We start from the raw sequence: 21,300 nt of genomic DNA, 5'->3' as shown, positions 1-21,300 counted from the left end.
TATATATATATATATATATATATATATATATATATATAAAATACATGTATAGAAAATACATCTATATATATGCATAAAATACCCCATCAATCATCAATACAATGTTCAACTAAATTAATAATATATTAGTTAAATTATTAATTTAATAAAGTAATAAAATTAATATAAAATTACTTACATAATTACAACAAATTATACCTATAAATAATTATCAAACATACAAAAATCTCGCTCACCTCTCCTTTGGCGATAAAATCTTCTATAGCTTCCACTGCATCTTTGAATGCTCCAGATTTGCTAGATTTCACTAAAGTATCCTTATACTCTTGGTAGGGTTTAATGTGGGATTCTTCTATCCATGCGCTACAAGAAAAACATCAGTGAGAATTATAAATCATAGTAACATTCTATGAGTAAAATGAGATAAACAATTTAAAAATAGAACTTACTAATTGTTTGTCCCAAAGAAGAAGATACATTGTACTGGTCCCTTTTTAGCATTCGCGGGCTTCTTCAAGTCCTTTGAAGGAACTGATACCTTTACATGCATTATAACATCAATATATAAATAGAAAATTATAATAAATATTATTATTACAATACTAATAATAATCGTAACTTAATAATAATCGTAATTTATTTTATCATATACATCTTGAATTCAATTTCAATTTACAATCCATTTGAAAAACAATATCATTGAAAATAATATCAAACTTTTACAAAATAAAAATAATATATTTATTAAAAAATTAATATTAAATAAAATTAATATTAAAATAAAATATATTTTATATGCTACACAATTATCAATTTCAATTTACAATCCATTTGGAAAACAATATCATTGAAAATAATATCAAACTTTTACAAAATAAAAATAATATATTTATTAAAAAATTAATATTAAAATAAAATATATTTTACATGCTACACAATTATCACGTGTACAAATCATTAGGTATAAACTTTTAATAATTTTAAGTGCATTTTAAAATTAAGAAAGATAAACATATCAGAAATAAATTTCCATTATTTTGCCATCTGCAAACGCTATGTTTTACAATTACATGTAGCTTCTCTTTACATTAAGATTAAACTTTCCGACCTAGGGCCATATTCAGACTGTTTCCAGATAGAATATGGATGTCATAATAATATAAGGATGTCTTAGTAATAATATAAGGTATAGTATAGTAATATAAGGATCTCTCTCATTATAATCTTATTTGTCACTTACAATTTATTGGTATACTATATATAAGTAAACTTATAAGTGACAAATGTGATAAGGTCTTATACCGTACTATTATAACTGTTCTACCAGAGAGTTAATTGTATTTTGAAATAAAATGAAAATTACAAAAGTGAGCAAAATTACTAAAATATCTATAATTTCAATGATTAATACCTAGTGAATTTGCCCACTTTTGTAATTTTGATTTCATTTTAAAGTAAGTACACAATCGACCCCCTGGGTTGATAATTCACCCTAACATTCGTACGGCCCTACCGTGCACGGCGGTTGCCGCGTAAAAACAGCTTCCAAAGGACTGCGGGAATTATTCGTTGAACCTTCCTAATCCTAAAATATTCTTTCTCCTATTTTCTCTCACATACTCTCGCATGACAGAATAATCGTCTGGAAAGATATTCATAATCCGATTTTATGTTCAAGATCATCTCAAGTCGTGGTTTTATAATTCGATTCAAACAATAACGCGCAACGTCTATATATAAGTAATATAACATCTCAAGTTCGTACCTAAGGATGTTCTTGAGTGTAATATCGGAATATGATTACCGACCTCACTAAAAACGTAGAAAATACATCGTTGACAACCTCGAGACTCTGGCGTAATCACAGACCGTTCGCCCGACACGCCGCTGACGTCACACGCGTTTCCGCCAATCGGAAAGGGAGAGATGGATTACGCGGGACAAATTCTGAAGTCTTGGCGACAGCAGAACGTCCAACGGTACTGGTCGACCCACAAGAAATTTCGAAACCTGCAATGGGATGTGTGACGGGAAGGGTGGGAGAGGAGGCCCCATCCTGCTGGGAGCTCGACGAGCGTGGAAAGTAGATCCACGGGAGGTTGCAAGGGATTTAGGTTATAAGCCCCCGCGGCTTGCGCGCCAATTTGAATTCGAAGGTCGGGTGTGGCGGGAGACAGCGCTGCTCTGTACGACGCGATACGCCGCGGCCAGTGGCGTCGACAGCTGGTGCATTCCGTCGCAGCGGCGAACATCGACGGGGCAGAACGACAAGAAAACCGCCAAATACGAGCGCGCGCGCGCAGAAGCGGCGTTAATGGGAAGAGAAGCGCGAACTCGCGTCGCGAAGCTTAGTGAGAATCGAGGGGAGGGGGACTCCACTTACCCGGCCGGGCCACGGCGAGAATCCCTTCATCTTCGCCCTGAAAGTCAGAAAAAAAAGATGTACCACATGAAATTAGATTGTACGAACGAACACGAGATATACGATTGCGTTACCGCGCGCACTTGAAATACGCACCATACTAGATCACCCAGTTTGAATACTTCCGACATCGCGAGGACGATGAACAATGCTCGACACGTTACTCCGAACGTCAGCGAGCGACTGACTTGCGTGCGAAGCGTCGTTTGTGCACGACATGACCGCGAACCGCGCCATCTATGCGTCCCCCTTTCGAGCTTCCCCCTCTCCCCTCAACGTACCACTTTACTTTTCGCTAGTCGACCAAGATGCAAATAGATAATATTTCTGTATATAACGTGATGAAATAAAAGCGTTGTTCTTCATGAAAATATGCTACAAAATTTTTCGGAAAAACAACGAAAAAATTATTAAGGTTATTTTCCGCGCTACTTCCGGCGGCTAGAGTCCCGTCCTAAAGGACGTTCTACAATGCATTGCAACATTTGTCGCCAGTCGCAATGCTTTTCAACGGCAATCAGAAACATCAATAATTGCTATTGATGCTTCTGAGTGTTTTCTGTTTAATAACCCCGGATTTACAATAGATGTTTTATACTCGTATTTCTAGTCAGGCCTTATATTTAAGGCCTTAAATTTATCTTTAGATACTCTACGAATTATTTCATTGGCTGCTGAGCATCTAAAGATAAATTTAACGAAGCCTTAAGTACAAGATCTGACTATGAATATGGGCATTAAGCCTTAAGAAATTGACCAATTACAGTCGAATACGAGGAGAATAATCGATTATGATTCGTTTATTCCTTATGTCTTAAGGCTTAAATCTATTGTAGATCCGGACTAATGCATAATTAAAAAATATAGGCAATAGGAATAGACAATAATGTGACATACTTAACAGATTTCAAGAAATTTATTATTCCCTGTCCCTATTATCTGTATTTTTTAATTATCTCTCATGGGCCTTCTACAATAAGCCATTAGTCATAAATCAGAAGTCAAAAGTTAAAAATCGATCAATCACAGTCATCAGTTTTTAGCTTCTGACTTCTGAGCTACGTTTCAAAACTTCCTCTCCGAGGAAGATTTTACTCTATGTGCTATAGTATACGTTACATATACTATATATTTCGAGTAAAATTTTTTTCAGAGAGAAAGTTTTGTAACGTAGCCCTGATTTATGATTAATGACTTATTGTAGAAGACCCATAACAGTTAGTGGCCTAGTTTCCACCGAGGGTTTAATCCGGATCAAAATATGAAAACCAATCAACTACAGCATTTCCCTGTCGTTCGACTATAACAGGAGAATACTCGACTGTAATTGGTTGGTTGTTACATTCTGATCTGGATTAAACATCGGTGGAAATTAGGCCACTGTTATAGAAAGTATATGCGACAGTCCTAAAGAGATATAAAAATATACTTATTAAAAATGATTTCGTTCATTCAGTCAATAAAACAGCAACTTTAGGAAACCAATCACAATCGAATGTGAAGAGAAAACTCGACTATAATTGATCAATTCCTTAAGGCTATTATACCTGTTTTTTTTTTTTTGCGTAGTAAGTGTCGACTCGCAACTCACGACTGTGACTAACCAATCGTCGCTTGGTATTCATGTCGCTCTATCCAAATTTCTAAATATTGAAAATATGTTTGTAACCGCTGTAAATTTACTGATGATAATGAAATGAATATTTGCAAAAATTAAAAAAGGAGAAAGAAGAGATGAATGACTGTACTAATCGATCCAATGCGATCGGAGTCTGAAGAACTACGGTCCCGTAGATCGAGAAAACGATAGACGTCACTCCAGGACGATCGCCAGCCGTCACGTCGATTACGACTTATTAGCAATACCAGCTGTCAAGGCATCGATTGCGAGCGCTTTTTATCGTTTGTCTCGGGCTCGAGCAAGGGCGTCTCGCGTCCTACAAAACGCGTACCCGTCCTCTCAGGAAAAGTCACGATTTATAGTCTCGTAACTACGCCGTGCAAATCTGATCAGAAATGGACAGTAACGCCCGTCATAATACGGTACGTCTATCTCATGACGAGGCTGCAAATTGCTGTGGTTTTCATCAAGAGCACCTCTCGGACATGATCTTTTCTATTCACACAAAATACTTTTTATTGTCATGTTGACACGTGATCGTCAACGTGTTTCCTCGCGCGATCGTAGTCTGCTTTGTGTTTATCCTATCATACGCTCGTCTCTTGCGTTGTTTTCATCATTCTTATGCGCAAAAATATCACATCAGTGGTCTAATTTTCACCGAAGCATTAATTCACGTCTAATGCAGCGTGAAACCAAAATTTAAGTTAATAAAAATCTATGTTCATTTCACTGTCGCTTCGATTCACAAGGTCTTCTAACGGAAACAAAGCTACTGCACCAAAGTGAAATCAATTGACGATTTCGATGGAAATTAAACTATTGTTATTTATGATCCAGAAAAACATAATAGTTACTTTTCATTTACACTAAAACTCAGATAATTCTTATTTATGAAATCATAACTTGAATGAATGTTCCTTTTCATTCTGACAAGTAAGATTCAATTTAATTTTTATCTACAATTTACAATTTACAAGTTTGAGACTGCGTATTTTACCGAATCTTATTAAATCATATTAAAAAGAAGAGATTGTAATCTTGTGTTATTATGCAATAACTTTATTACTAAAGTAAGCGATATTACTATCTCAATATAAAATAATTATAACTATATGTATTATTTGAGTAAAAATTGAAAGCAATCAATATATACATTTTGATTAGAAAAATTTTTGTTAGTTCTTATGGAAGGCACAATGTTCAGAGAATAATAATGCTTTACTGGGTTTTTTTTTCATAATAAAGTAATGTGTCATTCTATATCTATTATTCACTTGAATGTTATGAAAGATATAATGATGTTTGTATTAACTTGAGTCAATAAATGGAAAGCATCCAATACTTTGTAAAATATATGGATTAAAATGACTTTTGTTTTATGCATTATTTCACAGCCACCTCAAGCAGATACAGATACTGGTGGCGAAACATCAAGTCAAAACGAAATTCCTACGGTTACTGTAGCAATGCCATTTATGCAAGTCGACATGCTTGGACATTCTGGAGCGTCCACTGCTGCTGCACACTCTACAACGACAAACCGAATGGTATTATATTGTAATATAATATAATAAACTTATTCATTGTAACTGAATTGATTTACAGTATATTAGTTATTTTAAAAATGGAATAGAAATTTTAATGTCGTTTTAGAACAGATAATACACAAAGGACAAGCCTATTATTACATAATAATGTTATATAAATTATATCAATTTTATATAATTTATGTAGTCTACGTAATGTTTTATGTAATTTATGTTAGTTTAATATATATAATATTTGATTTATATAATATATAATATTTGACATAAATGCATTAAAAAATTATATAATATTACATAATACAATATGTACAATTTTATATGATTTGAATAACTATTAACCGAGTAAAATTTAGGCTGATGGGGAAGAGATTCCACCTCCGAAACTAGATTTCTCTGCACCACCACCCTATGAAGTAGCTACAAAATTACCCAGTTATGAAGAGGTTCAGCGTGAAAAGACTCTACAGGGAGAGCCACAACCTCAAGTACACATGGTATACAACTGTATTCAAGAAAATTTTAATATATATGTTTATTTTAATATATTTCGAAATATTCTGTTTTTAAGGAGCTCTAAATCTCTTTTTACAGTCAGGAAATATTAGACCACCACAGCAGCCTTTAACAATATTGGCAATAGATACTGAAGCTGCGGAAGGAGATCCAGAAAGTGGGCTACTTGGCACAGATTTTATGTTCTTCACAGCGTTTCTTGGTGGGATATCTTTATATTTTAAGTTAAAGTTTAAATCGATAAGAATTTAATAAGAAAATATATCTTCATATTACAAAATCTAATATCTTCTATAATGGAATAATTGGATAATTTGCACTAATTTTTCTTTACAGTCGCATTTTTATTCAACTGGATCGGATTTTTATTACTGATGTGTTTTTGTCACACTATTGCTTCTCGTTACGGTGCACTAGCTGGCTTTGGATTGTCTCTCACAAAGTGGACACTCATTGTTAAACACTCTACCGATCTTGCTTCGCGAGAGAATTCATGGCTATGGTGGTTGATAATGGCATTTGGTTTGTATAATGTTTAAGAAAGATAATTAAATTTATAAACGAAAAATGTTTTAGACTAAGGCAACTACTAAGAAGATAAATTTTGATGCGATTTATTTTTCCAGGTGTTTTAATTTGTGTACGTGCCATCATTCAATATTTAAACATCAAACGAGGATGGAGATTACTGTCCGGAAGCGCACAGGAGCGTTTACTTTTTTTCTATTAAAAATCATAAAATCTGCACCTTTTTTTCTTTATCAACTTGGCTTTAGAACAAACAAGCATTTCTATGTGGGGTCATATTTGTATAATATATAATCGACTTTCTCTCTTAAGAGAGAGCATCGTGTAGATCGTAATATCTGTCAATCGTATCTATATAGAACAAAAATGAGAACTTTAAAATGATTTGCCAAATTTACTGTGTAAAACGAATTAGTACGACTTAAAAAAATAGTGAAAAGAATTAACTCGTTTTTCGCATATACTCATATATGGAGGATCTACAAACGTTATTTTATGTGATGTTATATATAGACTACGGAAAAAAAGCAAATGTACATTTTTATTGCTCAAAATAATACAAACAATGCTTTAAATTAATGATTTTGTTCATTTGAATGCAAATCACTGAAGAAGATAAATGTGCAGAGCGCATGTCAAATCGCAATTTATGAAAAACTGACAAGTCAAAATGAATCGCGTAAACAGATAAAATATACGATTCGTTTCGTATTATTTCGAAAAAATAAATTATAAATAAAAGTTTTTTAATAGAATATAATACATTTCTAATGTTAGAAAAGCTTCTAGAGATTGATTACTTACTAAATATGATAAGAGTATATTAATATCTGGCTTGTTTATATAGATATTATAATTTATATATACATAAAATATATATAGCGAGAATTCTTATTGAAGAAGAATTCTGAAAATATAAATAAAAATGATAAATATTACATATGTGTATTAAAATTTATTATATAAAGCGATATGCGAGTACATGTTATTCTGTGAGAAATTTCATTGTTATACTCATTACAACGATAAAACGAAGGAATACTTAGAACTTTATATTTTTCCCTCTCCTTATGTTACAAAAATCATAGTTCTTTGAATTTTGGAAAATTTTTGAACATTAGGAAAATTATTAGAGTTGATCAAAAATTTTTTTTGATAAATATATATCATTGTTATCAAAGTTATGACAAATATATTAAATTATAATTGATATATCAATTTATTAAACAATTCTTAAATTCTTAACTCGGTTTTTTATACACGTGTTAGAAATAGAATTTAAATTGGTCATGTTATTAGAATAACTTAAAATTGATTTATAAGTAGTGTTAATATACGAATGTTTTTTGGGACATTAAATGTCTTTTGATAGTTTTACAAAACATAAAAATGTTTTAAATATCTATTAGATGGTTTTAAAAAGATTATTAAATGTGTGTCTGTTAGATTATTTTAAAAAGTTAATTATGTTTTCAAGAAAATTATATATATTTATTTTGTATACTTTAATCCTGGAAAAGGATTTTCAAATCTGTGAAAGAGAAAAAAGTAATTGTTATACAAAAATTATTGCGTTTAGTCGGTATAATATTATCGATGAGAATATATCTCGTCGGTGATAATACGATTTTAGGATCGCCTTAAATCTTCGCTAATCGGAACTTGGATCTGCGTTAACTAGGATTCAAATTTCCGCTAACTATGTTTCGAGTATTCGCTAATTAAGGTTCAAATTTTTATTGACATTGAACGAGATTGAATCTTCACCAAATCGGTTAATATATACTATCTAATACATTGCTTCGCAAGAGGTCCCATGGTGTAATGGTTAGCACTCTGGACTCTGAATCCAGCGATCCGAGTTCAAATCTCGGTGGGACCTAATCTTACTTTTTTGAAACTACAAATAATTTTTTATTGAAATAGTAATATTTAAAATAAAAATAAAATAAATATTTTACATGGATACATTTATATATATATATAATTATTTTTTTGTTCTACTTCAAATGTAATTAAAATAATGCTTTATAGATAAGTGTTTTTCCTACAGTTTATTTATTGAGAATAGCAAAGCAATATAAATATAAAAAATTTATAGGGAATACTTTATATTTATATTTTTCGTGATGATATCAGAAACAAAAGTAATATATATAATATATATAATATAAAAGTAATATAACGAAAATCTTGTTGATATAAATAAAAAGGAATAACATAAAATAAATTAAAACATTTATTATTAAACATTGTACATATGTTATAAAATGATTTCAGTCCACTTAAAGACGTTTGTGTGGAAATAAATGAACTTTTCAAATTAGAAAACTCTATTAATTGTGTTCTTAGAAAGTATTTTTACTCTGCTTTGGATTTATTCGTTATTTAAATTTATCTGATCCAGGTTCTTATTCTTGTATGTGGTATAACTTTAATTATAGAAATTAAACGATCTAATTTTCTTATAAGAATAATTTTTATTATACAAAAAATTTTGGAAATAAGAATTTCGTTCAACGAGCTTTCATAAATTAAAATGTACGCGAGTAAAAATGATGAATCATTTTGCATCATTCAGTCTCATAAAATTTTCGAATTTATTTTTGCTATTAAAAAATCTTTCACAAATCAGTCGAATTGTTGCTATTAAGTTTCCATGTTAAGATATTATCATCAAAATGATTAACTTATTGTTCGACTTATATTGTTCGAGAGCAGGTGTGTATCAAGTAACCCAGGATTCCCCAGGAAGAAAGACAACACAACAATCGACAAGGACGACAAGTGCGAGTAACATTGCATTCACGCTGCGACATCGTGTACGTCAAATTTGTGGGATAAGAATCTCATCGCGGTGATCGTACTGAGAAGGAAATAATATGAAACAATCTTCAGAAGAAAATAAGAGCAGTTTGCTCATTAATGAAAACAACCCCGTGGTTTTTTTGGATGTGGCGATTGAATCCGAAAAAGGTATGAATAGTAAGGTTATGCCAAGTTATGCACGGTGCAAACACCGATTCATGGTCTTATTGTTTTTCAGTGGGAAGAGTTATCATAGAATTGTTCAAGAATATCGTGCCACAGACTGCGGAGAATTTTCGTGTTCTGTGTACTGGCGAGAAAGGTGCCGGGTTGAAAGCTCCAAAACTACATTACAAGGGAACTACTTTTCACAAACGTGCGCATTACCTTGTGATCACGAATATTCAATTCCCTACAACTTTATTCCTTGTCATAATTCTAAGGCCTATAAAAATATTTCTAAACCTTGCCATCTTAAATACTTGTATGTTCCTTATTTATCTTTTTGAAGCTAGATAGAGTTAGAATTCTTTTGCTGAGAGAATAGAAATAGAAATATTTTCCATTTCATGATTATCTATCAATAATACAAATCAACACAGCGTGTTCTATCTTTGTTGCTTATTGGATGTCAAGAAAGATAGACTGATGTTTGTATCGAATTGTGTCACTAATGTCTTTTCTACTAATTTAATTTTAATCTTAGTTCAATTAACTCTTCATCTTTTTTTAGTTCTAAGAATTAGAAAAAGCAAGTTCTCATTCAAGAATTAGAGGAGCAAGTCTTGAACCAAGATTAAAGTTAATTTACATTAGTAGAAACAGACATAATAAATGGAATTAGGCATTCAAAGTTTAATTTATTATGACATTCATCTGTCGTATATTTCACTTCAGCCAAGGCTTTTGGAAATATAAATCATTTATTTATTTTTTTTTAGGATAAATAAAGTTAAAATTTGATTTATGACAATTGACTATCAATAGGCTGCATTGACTGTCATAGTCATCATTTGTCTTGCTTAAAATGTGATTCTATGAGTTGATAATTGAAAGTCTTAATCTTAGTCATCTAAATTGGCTATTGGCTAATTTCACTGATGAAAACTTAAGATTAGGATTATTCCGATTATTCCGATTATTGCTTCATTGTAAAACCTACATAACATTTGATAACCAATAAGAGATTTGTTTGATAACCAATAAGAGATTCGTGTCGCATGCCCCAATATGCATCTACAGTTCCTACTCATTCGAATAAACGCATTGAAATCAAATTTTATTTCAATGCGTTTATTCGAATGAGTAGGAACTGTAGATGCATGAATATCACGTTTCCTTAATTTAAAAATAACTAAAAAATAAATAAAAAGAGCTCGAGGAATAGGCGCTATGCAGAGTGCGCAAATTGATTCAAAGAAATCTCTCAATAGGAAAATTTTTATGGATGTATAAAGAACTCATCCATCAATGAATACTGCAAGCACATAAAGTAAATTACTAATCCAAAGTCTTGGTAGCAAGGAACGTTCTCAATTAAAAAATTGTTAAGTCAAATTATAAAATAATAAATAAATGATAAATAAAATTCCGTACTGTATATCTTATTCATCATCTATTTATTTCGTTCCTTGCTATCGAGACTTTGGATTAGCAGTTTACTTTATATGCTTGGAGTATTGGACGTTGACGAGTGAGTTCTTTGTATATCCATTTTCTCATAAGAAAATACTTATTTTATTTTATTATAAAGACATGAAAATTGTTCCATCCAGCTTTGTAATTGGCATGAGAAAATATAATATATTCTCGACAGAAAACTTAATTTGGCTTCCCTGGAGATTGCAATAAATAAATTTAACTTTTATTTCTTGAGAGATTTCTTTGAATAATTTGCACTCTGAACAAGCCTAAGGATAATTCCAAGAGCTTTATGAGCGTGAATCGGACCACAGCTATACATGTACAATTTTATTTGAGTTACCACTTTAATTTAGAGATCTATTCTTTATTTACACTAATTGTAATTAAAATAAAATGGATATATATATATTTTTTCAAAATTTAACAAAAACGAGATAAAAAATTTTAATGCAGTCTAGTGCAACGATAAAGAACAGGTGCTTTAGAAATATGAATCATTTATTCTTTTTATTTCTTTTAAGAATGGAATAGAAATTGATTTTTTAAGACATATACATTTATACACACATCGTATGTAATATTATATTGCTACAGTTATTTCACAGTTCATGATCCAGGGTGGTGATATTGTTAATTTCAATGGAACCAGTGGGGAAAGTATTTACGGTCCTTACTTTGACGACGAGAACTTTAAATTGAAACATAACTTCTCTGGACTACTTAGCATGGTCAACGAGGGGAAGCCAAACACTAACAGTTCTCAATTTATTATTACCGTTCAAGCGGCCACGCACCTGGACAATACTCATGTAGTATTTGGAAGGATTATAAAAGGCATGGGTGTAGTGTTAGAGCTCTGTAAAGTACCGACTGAAAACGACATTCCAGTTGATGTAAGGCTGTTCTTTAAATTACAAAGCTAATAATTTTCTAGACCTGTAATTAGCTTCATAATTGATTTGTTTTTAGAAAATAAATATAGTTGACTGTGGAGAGTTGAAAAAAGGTGAAAATTGGGGATTAGAAGAGAATGATGGGTCTGAGGATGTTTATACGCCATGGCCAGAAGATTGGGATTATTCTAAACATGTTAACAAGCTCACTGTAAATTATCATTCATATATATATCATTTCTTTTAAAATTATTACGTATGCTAAAATTATATCTTAATTTGAATATATATGTTTTTAGCATAAATTTATGGAGGATGTAATAAGGAAGATAAAAGATTCTGGAAATAGTTATTTTGCAAAGCAAAATTATGTGGATGCTAATAGAAAGTATAGGAAAGCATTACGATATTACAACTGGATGAGCAAACAGAAAAACATGTCGGATACATTTTATGTCTCACTAGTGGATCTTGGATTAACTTTATTACTTAATTTAGCTGCTGTACGATTAAAGCAGAAAGAGTATCGTAAAGTCATAGATCTTTGTAATAAGGTAAGTAAATATTCCGTGAGAAAATCAGAAGTAATGTATTTATGCCTTATTTTATGCCTTAATATACATATTTAATTTAGGTTCTGGAAACGGATAACACAAATAGCAAAGCATTATTTCGAAGAGCACAAGCTTATACTTCCTTGAACGAATATGAATTAGCATTAAAAGATTTGCATCAGGCGTCGGATCTGTGTCCTGATACGATTATCTCAAAGGAAATAAAAAAAGTAAAAGAGATGGGAAAGGTTTATTTAGAATTAGAAAAAACCACGTATCAAAGAATGTTTCATTAAATACTTTTATGATTTTGATATTTTATATATATATATATATATGATAAAATGATAAAATTTTGTACGTTTTTATTTTTAGATATTAAATTGCATCAACATCGATTATAAACAATTGAATTAATTTAATATTGAAATTCATAAAGATTATTACAAAATCAAAAAAAATCCGATTTCTTCTTATTAATACAAGAGTCATGTATCATTTTTTCCTTTTTAAATAACTCATTGTCAATTTCAGTCAATTACTCTGATCAATGTTGAAATCAATATTCAATGTGTCATAACAATGTACAATGTGTCATAGTACTTATTATTAACGATAAATGTACGAAGATATTATCTGTATTTATATATACTTTTTTAAATATATTTCTATCAAAAGCGCAATAAAATTAAGTAAAAAAAATACCTCAAATGTTTAATATTCAGGCAATAATATATGTTTAACTCTGGCTGTGTATATATTTTTTTAAAATAATTAGCTATAAATTTTAAATGCAATGTGTAAATAACGCATAATCATAAGAGACTATACTACTTTATGTATAATTTATATGAATTAGAGAATTATATTAAATAAATACAATATATTGTAATTATATTTCTATATTTTTATTTCACGAGTATATCTACTCAACCCGTTAGGAATTAAGAAATTTTGATGTCATATATATATCGAAAAAATCACAAAAATATAAATTTAAACTAAGCACATTTTTCTACCCTATACATTTGTAAAACAAAATTTTTGTAACAAATACTAAGAATATTAACTTCAAATATTTGAAAATTTAAGGAGATTTATCAATACTACTTTTAATATAAAAATGAATGGAATAATTATATTTTAAAATCTGTACCGTACTTCGCATGGAAGTTTATCGAGTAATTTTTATATCAACAACTCAATTCTTAATATCGCCAAAATTATTAGAACATATCTTCATAAAAGATAGTGAATTAAAATTTTCTTTTGAAAAATTATTTGCAAAAGTTAAATCAAATTAAAATAAATTGTAAATTTGAATATCAGTTTTCGATATTAAAATATAGTGTATATAAGATAAAACAACTTATTTTAGGAGAGCACGAAATAAATCATGAATAGCTCATACTACCTTTTGATGAAATATTTTTTTTCTATTAAGATTAAATTTTCAAAAATACCTCAAAAATGAGTACAAATTTCAGTCGTATTTATCTCCGTTTATTTATTCCAACTTCAAATTGATTGAGAATAAAGATATGGAGATTCAATTTTATATATATATATATATATATATAGAATAATATGCTGCAGAGCTGATATATAATATTAATTTATAATATTATTTATAATTTTAATTTATTTATAATATTATTTATATTAATATTATTTATAATATTAATTTATTAAGCTCACGTATGTGTGCGTAGATTGCAGAATATGAAATTATTCAATCTATAATTGAGTATTTATCGCACATACTTATATCAATAATGATGAAACCGATAATTTCAAAAATGCAGTTACATTTTCAATCATGCTATTTAACGATGTAATAGGTTAAAATGAATGCGCTTTATTTTATTTCATAACATTAAGTAATTTCTATATAACAATTTTCTTTGAAATATCTACAATGTATCTAAATGTAAAAGCTATTCTATATTGACTAGATTCAAAACATATTTTCTTTTTGCTAATCTTTCTCAATACTTTAATATATCTATTGTATATTAAAAGTAATACTTCTTTGCATATAAATAAATTAATGAATAAATAAATTAATAAATACGAAATTTTACGCGAAAGAGAGCTAGAAACTGATAAAGTAGAGAGAGCTATATTTCATTATATATATATAATATAATCATAAGTATAATCATAATATAAATATATATTTATTGTATGTTTTAAATTAAAAAAAAAAATTGTTCTTAAAATATGAAATATAATTTCCTGGAATGGAATAATATAAAATTATTCTATTGAGGTAAGAAAGTAGCAAATAAATTAAGTGGAATGTTTTTTTACGGAAACGATTCTCTAATGGCCAGTTCGATAAACTTTATGATGTATGTATATTTGTATGATGTATATTTTATGCTGTATGTATGTTTGTATGATGTATGTTTTATGCGATCATTATGTATTACCGTCATAATCGGACGGAAAATTTCTGAGATTCCTTATGATATACACAAATACACAATGCGAATGTTTTTCACAGAATATATGTATAATCTAAACAAATGTTGCACAAGCTGACAAACGTTGTATATTCAATAATATAATTTCGCTGCTATTATTTATACTGTACTGCTCATATCAATCAATCTGTTTTACTTAAGCTACATAGATACTTTGTTCGATCAGAATGGCAGCTTGTTGTGATCGAAGTATCTTTTTTGTAATAAAACGGTTCACGATTAAAATTAAATCCCGTTTTATAATATTATTACAAATAGAATTATTTTTTATTTACAGTGAGCATTTTTTTCGTTTTCTCTCGCTTCGTACGGTTACTCACAAGGCATTTGGCGGAATTCAATTTGATAATGTCAAATCTAGCAGACTTCCTTGTCGTCCCCATTAACCGCATTATCCGCGCAGTTTTCATAAGCATTTTCTCCATTTTCCGTTTCAATCAAATTATGCAGCTCCTTACACAGCATTTCCTCGCATACTTCACTATCAATTGTCGCATTCTCGATTATATTTTCATAGTTGTCCGTCTCGTTCTCAACTGCTTGTTTGAGGTCAGATTCTATTATCTCTTCGCAACTCTTGAACATCTCGGGATTCTCGTTTAAAGTCAATATTTCGGGATTTTCATTTGAATTCAAAATATCTGTATTGACTTCGTCATCCGTCGTGTCAGTAGATTGTGACACTTTTTTCAGCACGCTATCTACTAAATTCGATGCAAAACTCTTGTTCTCGTTTCCCTCATGTATCGTTTGATGTATCGGCAGACTTTGCGGTCTATTAGGACGTCCATAAGGAAACGTATTTTCTTCACCTGCTGGCGTATGCACGGCAGATATTTCCGTTTGAGTGGCGACGCCATTATCGACAAGAGCAGATTTTGGCTTCATGCTGGACATGCAACGTTTTATCTCGGTCATCGAGTCTTGCAATTGTTGAACCTAATAAAAAAAGATTTTTAAATAAAAAAATTTTACTTTCCTTTGGCAAAATACAGAAATCTTTCCTAAAACTTACCTGGGTATGAAGCAGATTGCACGTTTGCGCGAGATTATTTACTACATCCGCATTCGGTTGCAGGGTATTGTCCGTATCACTGAAAGTATTTTCTCGATTACCGCCTGGTTGTAAACTGACTACTTTCTTCCACAATGCATTAATCGCTTGCATTTGCAATAATTGTAACTTATGTTCGCTTTCGAGGGCGGTTCTCGTGGCTTCCATATCTGTCGATAATTTCCTGTAAATATTTTATATGTGTACATTTTTTTTATTCGGTAAATAAATTATGCACGAAAGAATTGAAATCTTACTGGATGTATTTATTTGTTCTTATCATATCAATCGTTTTTAATATATTAGTAGCTTTATTATTAAGGTTTCTTGTATGGTAGCCTCGCCACATTCTTTGAATACAGATAGCAGCCTTCTCTGTTTGATCTTGATCTGCAAGAATATATCCATTCAATATAGATGAAATGTTTTATCAATATACTTGCACTTAATATTTTTAATGTTTTACCTTTGTTACTGTCTTCTTGTCTTCTTTGAATAGCTCTATGACGAATACTATCCAATTTCGCTTGACAAACTTCACTATCCTCGTCGCTGCTCTGAATTCCAGCATCGCCGTCTCTCTCATCTTTGTTCAAATTGCTTTTAAGTCTCTCATTCGCGCTCTTCGGTCGCTGTATATTTCTAGCTAAATTAGGACTCTTCGTGCTTCTCTTCGCGGGCAAAGTCTTGCTTTGAACGTAATTATTAATCTTCACACTGTATGGACATTTACTATTAGCATATGTCACGATTGGTTTCGCTATATTTGGTCTCATAACGCTGCAATTTGTCGCGGAACTACTTTTCACGAGCGCGTTCATTTTTATACAGCTTAGATTCGTTTTTGCCATTGGATTTACGGTGTTTATGATCGGAATTGCCTTTCCATCGCCGTCCATGGATGGTTTACTAGGTATTGTGACTTGACAGGGAGAGCTTAATTTACTTGATGTGGGAGTTTTCAGTAAAATTCGCGAAAGGCCAGACGGTGGACGAAAATCTGGACTCATCAGAGACTCTGGTACTGGTACTAGTTTTGTAGCCGCTTGCAGAGGACTTGATGTCTCTGGATAAAATATCTTTTGTCGTAATCTAATTCCATTTAATCTAACCCATTTAATCAATTGTATAACTGTTTTACCTTCCATGTCTTGCAAACTATTGTTTGATGTTTTATTGTTCAATGCCATACCAGTTAACATATTAGGATCTAAACTTTGGGTCATCAGATTCGACTCATGATCACTGCTCAATAAACCATGACACGAAGAAACCATAGCTTCAGTATGACAGCTGGATACCATTCGGTCTGGCGATTTCATTTTCAAGGAGTTCCTTGAGGAAGCTGACAAAATATTGTTTGACACTATAGTCAACGTTTATTGTGCAATAAATGAAATTTTATTATATTTGTAAAATTTATTTGTGTTTGGATAATTTCTGATGCTAGCACTGCTAGCAAAAACATGCACAAATAATATACATATAGTCTACTAATCGAAATTAAATGCTATTTAAAAAAAGAAACGTGAATCTTTTCAAATCGTCCTATACTAATATGCTAAACCTTCTAAATATAGCGCCTTCATGTTGATATTTTTACTGCTTCATTGGCCAATGGTCGTTTGCACTATAAGCCTAAGGAAGCAATTGCTTAAAAAGTACTATGCATGAGACTATAGACATGTGCATGAATCCAGATCAATTAATTCTTATATGTTTCAATCATATAATAAATAATTAAATAATAGATGTTTGTTAAAAGTGATATATAGGAAAAATAAAATATAATAAAAATATAAAAATATTTATATTAGGTATGGGAAAAAGTTCATGGCGTTTGTTTAATACCATCTAACGGGAAAAACGCCACGAACACTTTTTCCCACACCTAATATATACACTTAATAATATATGCAATATTAATATATATATATATATATATATAATTTATGTAAAAAGATTATTAAAAATAAATTATACAAGTTTCACTTATTCAATTTAACTTACTGTATTGAATATATAATTGTACTGTAAAAAATACGAGTCTTAACACACAAAATTTTTTCCTTAGATTCTTACACATTCCTATCATATGTAAATGTGGTTTTATTCAATATATGATAAATCCTCAATATGAGACCTTGGATACCTTTGCAAGGAATATGGCAGACACAGTATTTTGCCTCATAAAATTTTGGTGATTGTAAGTATTTATCTTCATAGTATGTCAACATTGGCACTAGAGAAAACAGATCATAACTAGGGTGTATGTACTAAAGAATTTGACGACTGGACAATCAAATTACTACTAGTCCACTTGTCGCAACTAACGAGTATAAACCTAGGTCTAAGAATCCTCGAAAAAAACGAATTCATTCCAGAGTCTTTGATATGGCACTATGCAAAAACATGGATTTATTTGGACTCACTAGGTCGTCTGGGAGAATTTGTCCTGTTATGGCTAAGTCTACGTCTAGCGGCTGGGGAAGGACTCATAGTCACGCTACTCAAGCTGTGCACGCTCCCGGTATCGCTCTGTTGATTCAGCTGCTGTTGGTGATGTTGAGCTTTGCTCAGTATAAGTCTAAGTTTCCGATCCGTCTCGTTCTCTAAAGACTCGCCCGAAAGCGGACAGACGGACGCAAGATATTGAGCAAGTAAGGCATGTTCACCAACGCGGAATTGTCTACCTCGTCCCTGAGAATACAGCCACTCTGCTTTCAAGCTAAGTAAAATGAGTCATTGCCAATCAGTTTCGATTTTGTCAAAATTCAATTAATTTTCGTACAATATTAACGGATTAATTTTTACAATATTAACTATGTAAGAAAATATATTTTTAAGAAAACCCACCTTTCAATAGGATCGACTGCATAACCGTCGATTGATTTTAAGCTCATACACCAATTAATAACAAAAGGCCGATAGTCAAACCCACTATAGACCATTTGTTAAGAATAATATGCTATTGTAACAATGCTACGATTAATATAAACTAATTTTCTTATGTCTAGTAACCATGGAAGCAATATTTAATCAGCAAAAAATAATGCTTGATAATTAAAAAGATTAAATACTGTAATAACATATCAATAACAATAAAATTCTTTGTACTATAATTAATATTAAAAAATAACATCAAGAAAAAAATCTGCTAATTTCTAGATGGAATAATAACGCACATTATGATTTGCAAAAAGGATACATACTGTTACCTGTTATACTGACACATGGATTGTTAGCAATCGAGAAATTGACCAGATTTTTTAGATTAGCCAAATGTGACATTTCATTCAAGTCAGTAATATTGTTATTCGCTAATGTGAATGTTTCTAAGGATGTGGGCAAGTAGCGCTCGCACTGACGCAGTGTTATTATGCGATTATTATGCAAAAACAGTTCCTAAAATGTTATTTATCTTATAAAAATATTTTATAAAAATATTTTATAAAATATCTTATAAAAACATATACCAATTGAAACTCAATTTATCAAATAAAGCAACGAATTAATAAAGCATTTAATGATTGACGCACAATTTTATATAAAAATAAAATTTAAACAAATAATACCTTTAAATTTCGCAGATAAGATATATCTGAAATATGACTGATACTGTTTTCAGACAAATCCAGGTGCTCCAATTTGGTATTTGTATGTAAATGTTCAATAGACTATAACATATTGTTATTATATAATAATAATATTACAATATATTGCTACAATTATACAATCATGTAATCTTACATAATCTTACATAACATGTATATCGTACCTTAATATTATTACCCGCTAAACAGAGAGTCTGCAAATTAATCATGTCCTTGATACCTTCTATTGTGAGTATACCATTGTTCGCCAAATTAAGGGTAACAAGATTATGTAACTTTGACACACCATACATCCGTAGTAATTGATTTCTGATTATCGAAAGCTGAAAACAATAGAACTGTAGAATGCATACATTTAAAAAATAAACTGTCTTTACATCACATTCACAAAATAACTTCTAAACTAAAAGTTATAATTCTGCAAATTAGTGCTGTAATTTATATTATTATTATTATATATTATTATATAATTTTTTATTATTATTATATATTATTATTATTATTATTATATAATTTATAATATTATTTATCTTTTTATTATTATAAAATCTAGTTTTAAAATATTTTAAATAAAGAAATAATGATAAAAAGATAATATAGGAACAGAGCACAAAACTAAGAAATATCATTGTGTTCTAAAACTATGATTACAGAAACAAATATTAATAATTTTATAATCTACTAATAACCTTCTAATAATAATTTTGACTTCAATATACATTTCTATCAATATAGATAAGCTTTAATCTCAATTTAATTTATTATACTTTTTATCTTTTTCTAATTCGTAGAACTAGAGAAAAAAATAAAGAGTAAGTTTAAATCAGGATTAAAGCTAATTTATATATTGATAGAAATGGACAGAAACTGTGCATTACTTTAATAATTCTATTACCTTCGTAATTCTGTGATAAGAATCCAAATTATCGAGCCGTTGTAAGTCATTGTCGTCAATGATCAACGTACTAATATCAGCATCTGAGGGACACCGGCTGAGCTTCTTAAGACCTTGGCCGCTCAGATCGAGGGTGTCGCATACCAGAGATTCTGGAAACAAGAAAAGAGCCGTCAATAACTCGCGAACACATCCTGAAACATTCGCGACGTATGTAAACAGCGGCGACGGCAAAGCCAGAGTGACAAACGCGAGCAGAAACGTGAGAGTAAATCACGCCGGTACGACAAGTGACTACAATTTCGCGAAGCGTGAGATAAACGATTTCTCGCCTGTAATGCATTTCGTCATCTCGTCACGCTGTAAATAAATTAAAACGTAAAATTAAATGGCATTCTCGCGACGATTACTAACCCGTCGAAGCCATGATGAACACAATAAACTGACGAACGCCGAGATGTCGTCGCAGTCACGATACGAGAATCGATGTATACGCATTAGGTTTTCGAACAAGATACCTTTAAATGTATACGTACATATGTATATCTATATATTTTTTATATGTAATTTATATTATAATTTATTTTTATATATTCATTTTGTATATATATATATATATATATATAATAATATATATTATATCTTGACAAATATTATTAGACTATTTCTTAACCATTATTAAGTATTGTACTTAAAAATTTAATTTATTCGCATT

General features: G+C 30.4%; 4 protein-coding genes and 1 non-coding gene across 5 annotated transcripts in view; 3 read left to right on the top strand and 2 right to left on the bottom strand.

Moving 5' to 3' along the window:
- LOC105626941 (putative oxidoreductase GLYR1 homolog) overlaps positions 1 to 2,553 on the bottom strand; it is a 47,184-nt gene extending 44,631 nt beyond the window's left edge. The window contains exons 1-4 of the mRNA XM_012208235.1: positions 2,519 to 2,553; positions 2,384 to 2,420; positions 450 to 538; positions 237 to 363 (exon numbers count right to left, since the gene is read on the bottom strand). Of these exons, the coding sequence (XP_012063625.1) occupies positions 237 to 363; positions 450 to 538; positions 2,384 to 2,420; positions 2,519 to 2,553 (288 nt within the window). The remainder of the gene's footprint in view (positions 1 to 236; positions 364 to 449; positions 539 to 2,383; positions 2,421 to 2,518) is intronic.
- Positions 2,554 to 4,438: 1,885 nt separating this feature from the next.
- LOC105626918 (NEDD4 family-interacting protein 1-like) lies at positions 4,439 to 6,836 on the top strand. Its single transcript, XM_012208213.1, has 6 exons — positions 4,439 to 4,465; positions 5,441 to 5,593; positions 5,947 to 6,087; positions 6,185 to 6,308; positions 6,443 to 6,628; positions 6,733 to 6,836. The coding sequence occupies exons 1-6, from the start codon at positions 4,439 to 4,441 to the stop codon at positions 6,834 to 6,836; spliced, it is 735 nt and encodes a 244-aa protein (XP_012063603.1).
- Positions 6,837 to 8,444: 1,608 nt separating this feature from the next.
- Trnaq-cug lies at positions 8,445 to 8,516 on the top strand. The gene has a single exon. It is a non-coding gene; the product is annotated as a tRNA-Gln (tRNA).
- A 1,000-nt stretch (positions 8,517 to 9,516) lies between these two features.
- On the top strand, positions 9,517 to 12,829 carry LOC105618719 (peptidyl-prolyl cis-trans isomerase D). Its single transcript, XM_012200252.1, has 6 exons — positions 9,517 to 9,610; positions 9,681 to 9,818; positions 11,681 to 11,979; positions 12,056 to 12,190; positions 12,279 to 12,533; positions 12,614 to 12,829. The coding sequence occupies exons 1-6, from the start codon at positions 9,517 to 9,519 to the stop codon at positions 12,827 to 12,829; spliced, it is 1,137 nt and encodes a 378-aa protein (XP_012055642.1).
- A 2,550-nt stretch (positions 12,830 to 15,379) lies between these two features.
- Positions 15,380 to 21,012, bottom strand: LOC105626907 (centrosomal protein of 97 kDa). Its single transcript, XM_012208202.1, has 12 exons — positions 21,000 to 21,012; positions 20,586 to 20,737; positions 19,855 to 20,013; positions 19,652 to 19,753; positions 19,285 to 19,481; positions 18,933 to 19,016; positions 18,509 to 18,804; positions 17,218 to 17,421; positions 16,543 to 17,142; positions 16,334 to 16,466; positions 16,038 to 16,260; positions 15,380 to 15,961 (listed from the first exon to the last, which is right to left on the bottom strand). Exons 1-12 carry the CDS (start codon positions 21,010 to 21,012, stop codon positions 15,380 to 15,382), a joined length of 2,745 nt encoding a protein of 914 aa, XP_012063592.1.
- Positions 21,013 to 21,300: the final 288 nt, after the last annotated feature.

This window comes from Atta cephalotes, assembly GCF_000143395.1.
Source record: "Atta cephalotes unplaced genomic scaffold scaffold00001, whole genome shotgun sequence".
NCBI lineage: Eukaryota > Metazoa > Arthropoda > Insecta > Hymenoptera > Formicidae > Atta > Atta cephalotes.
Note: the sequence above shows the minus strand (reverse complement) of the source record. Positions and strands in the feature narration are given on the sequence as shown.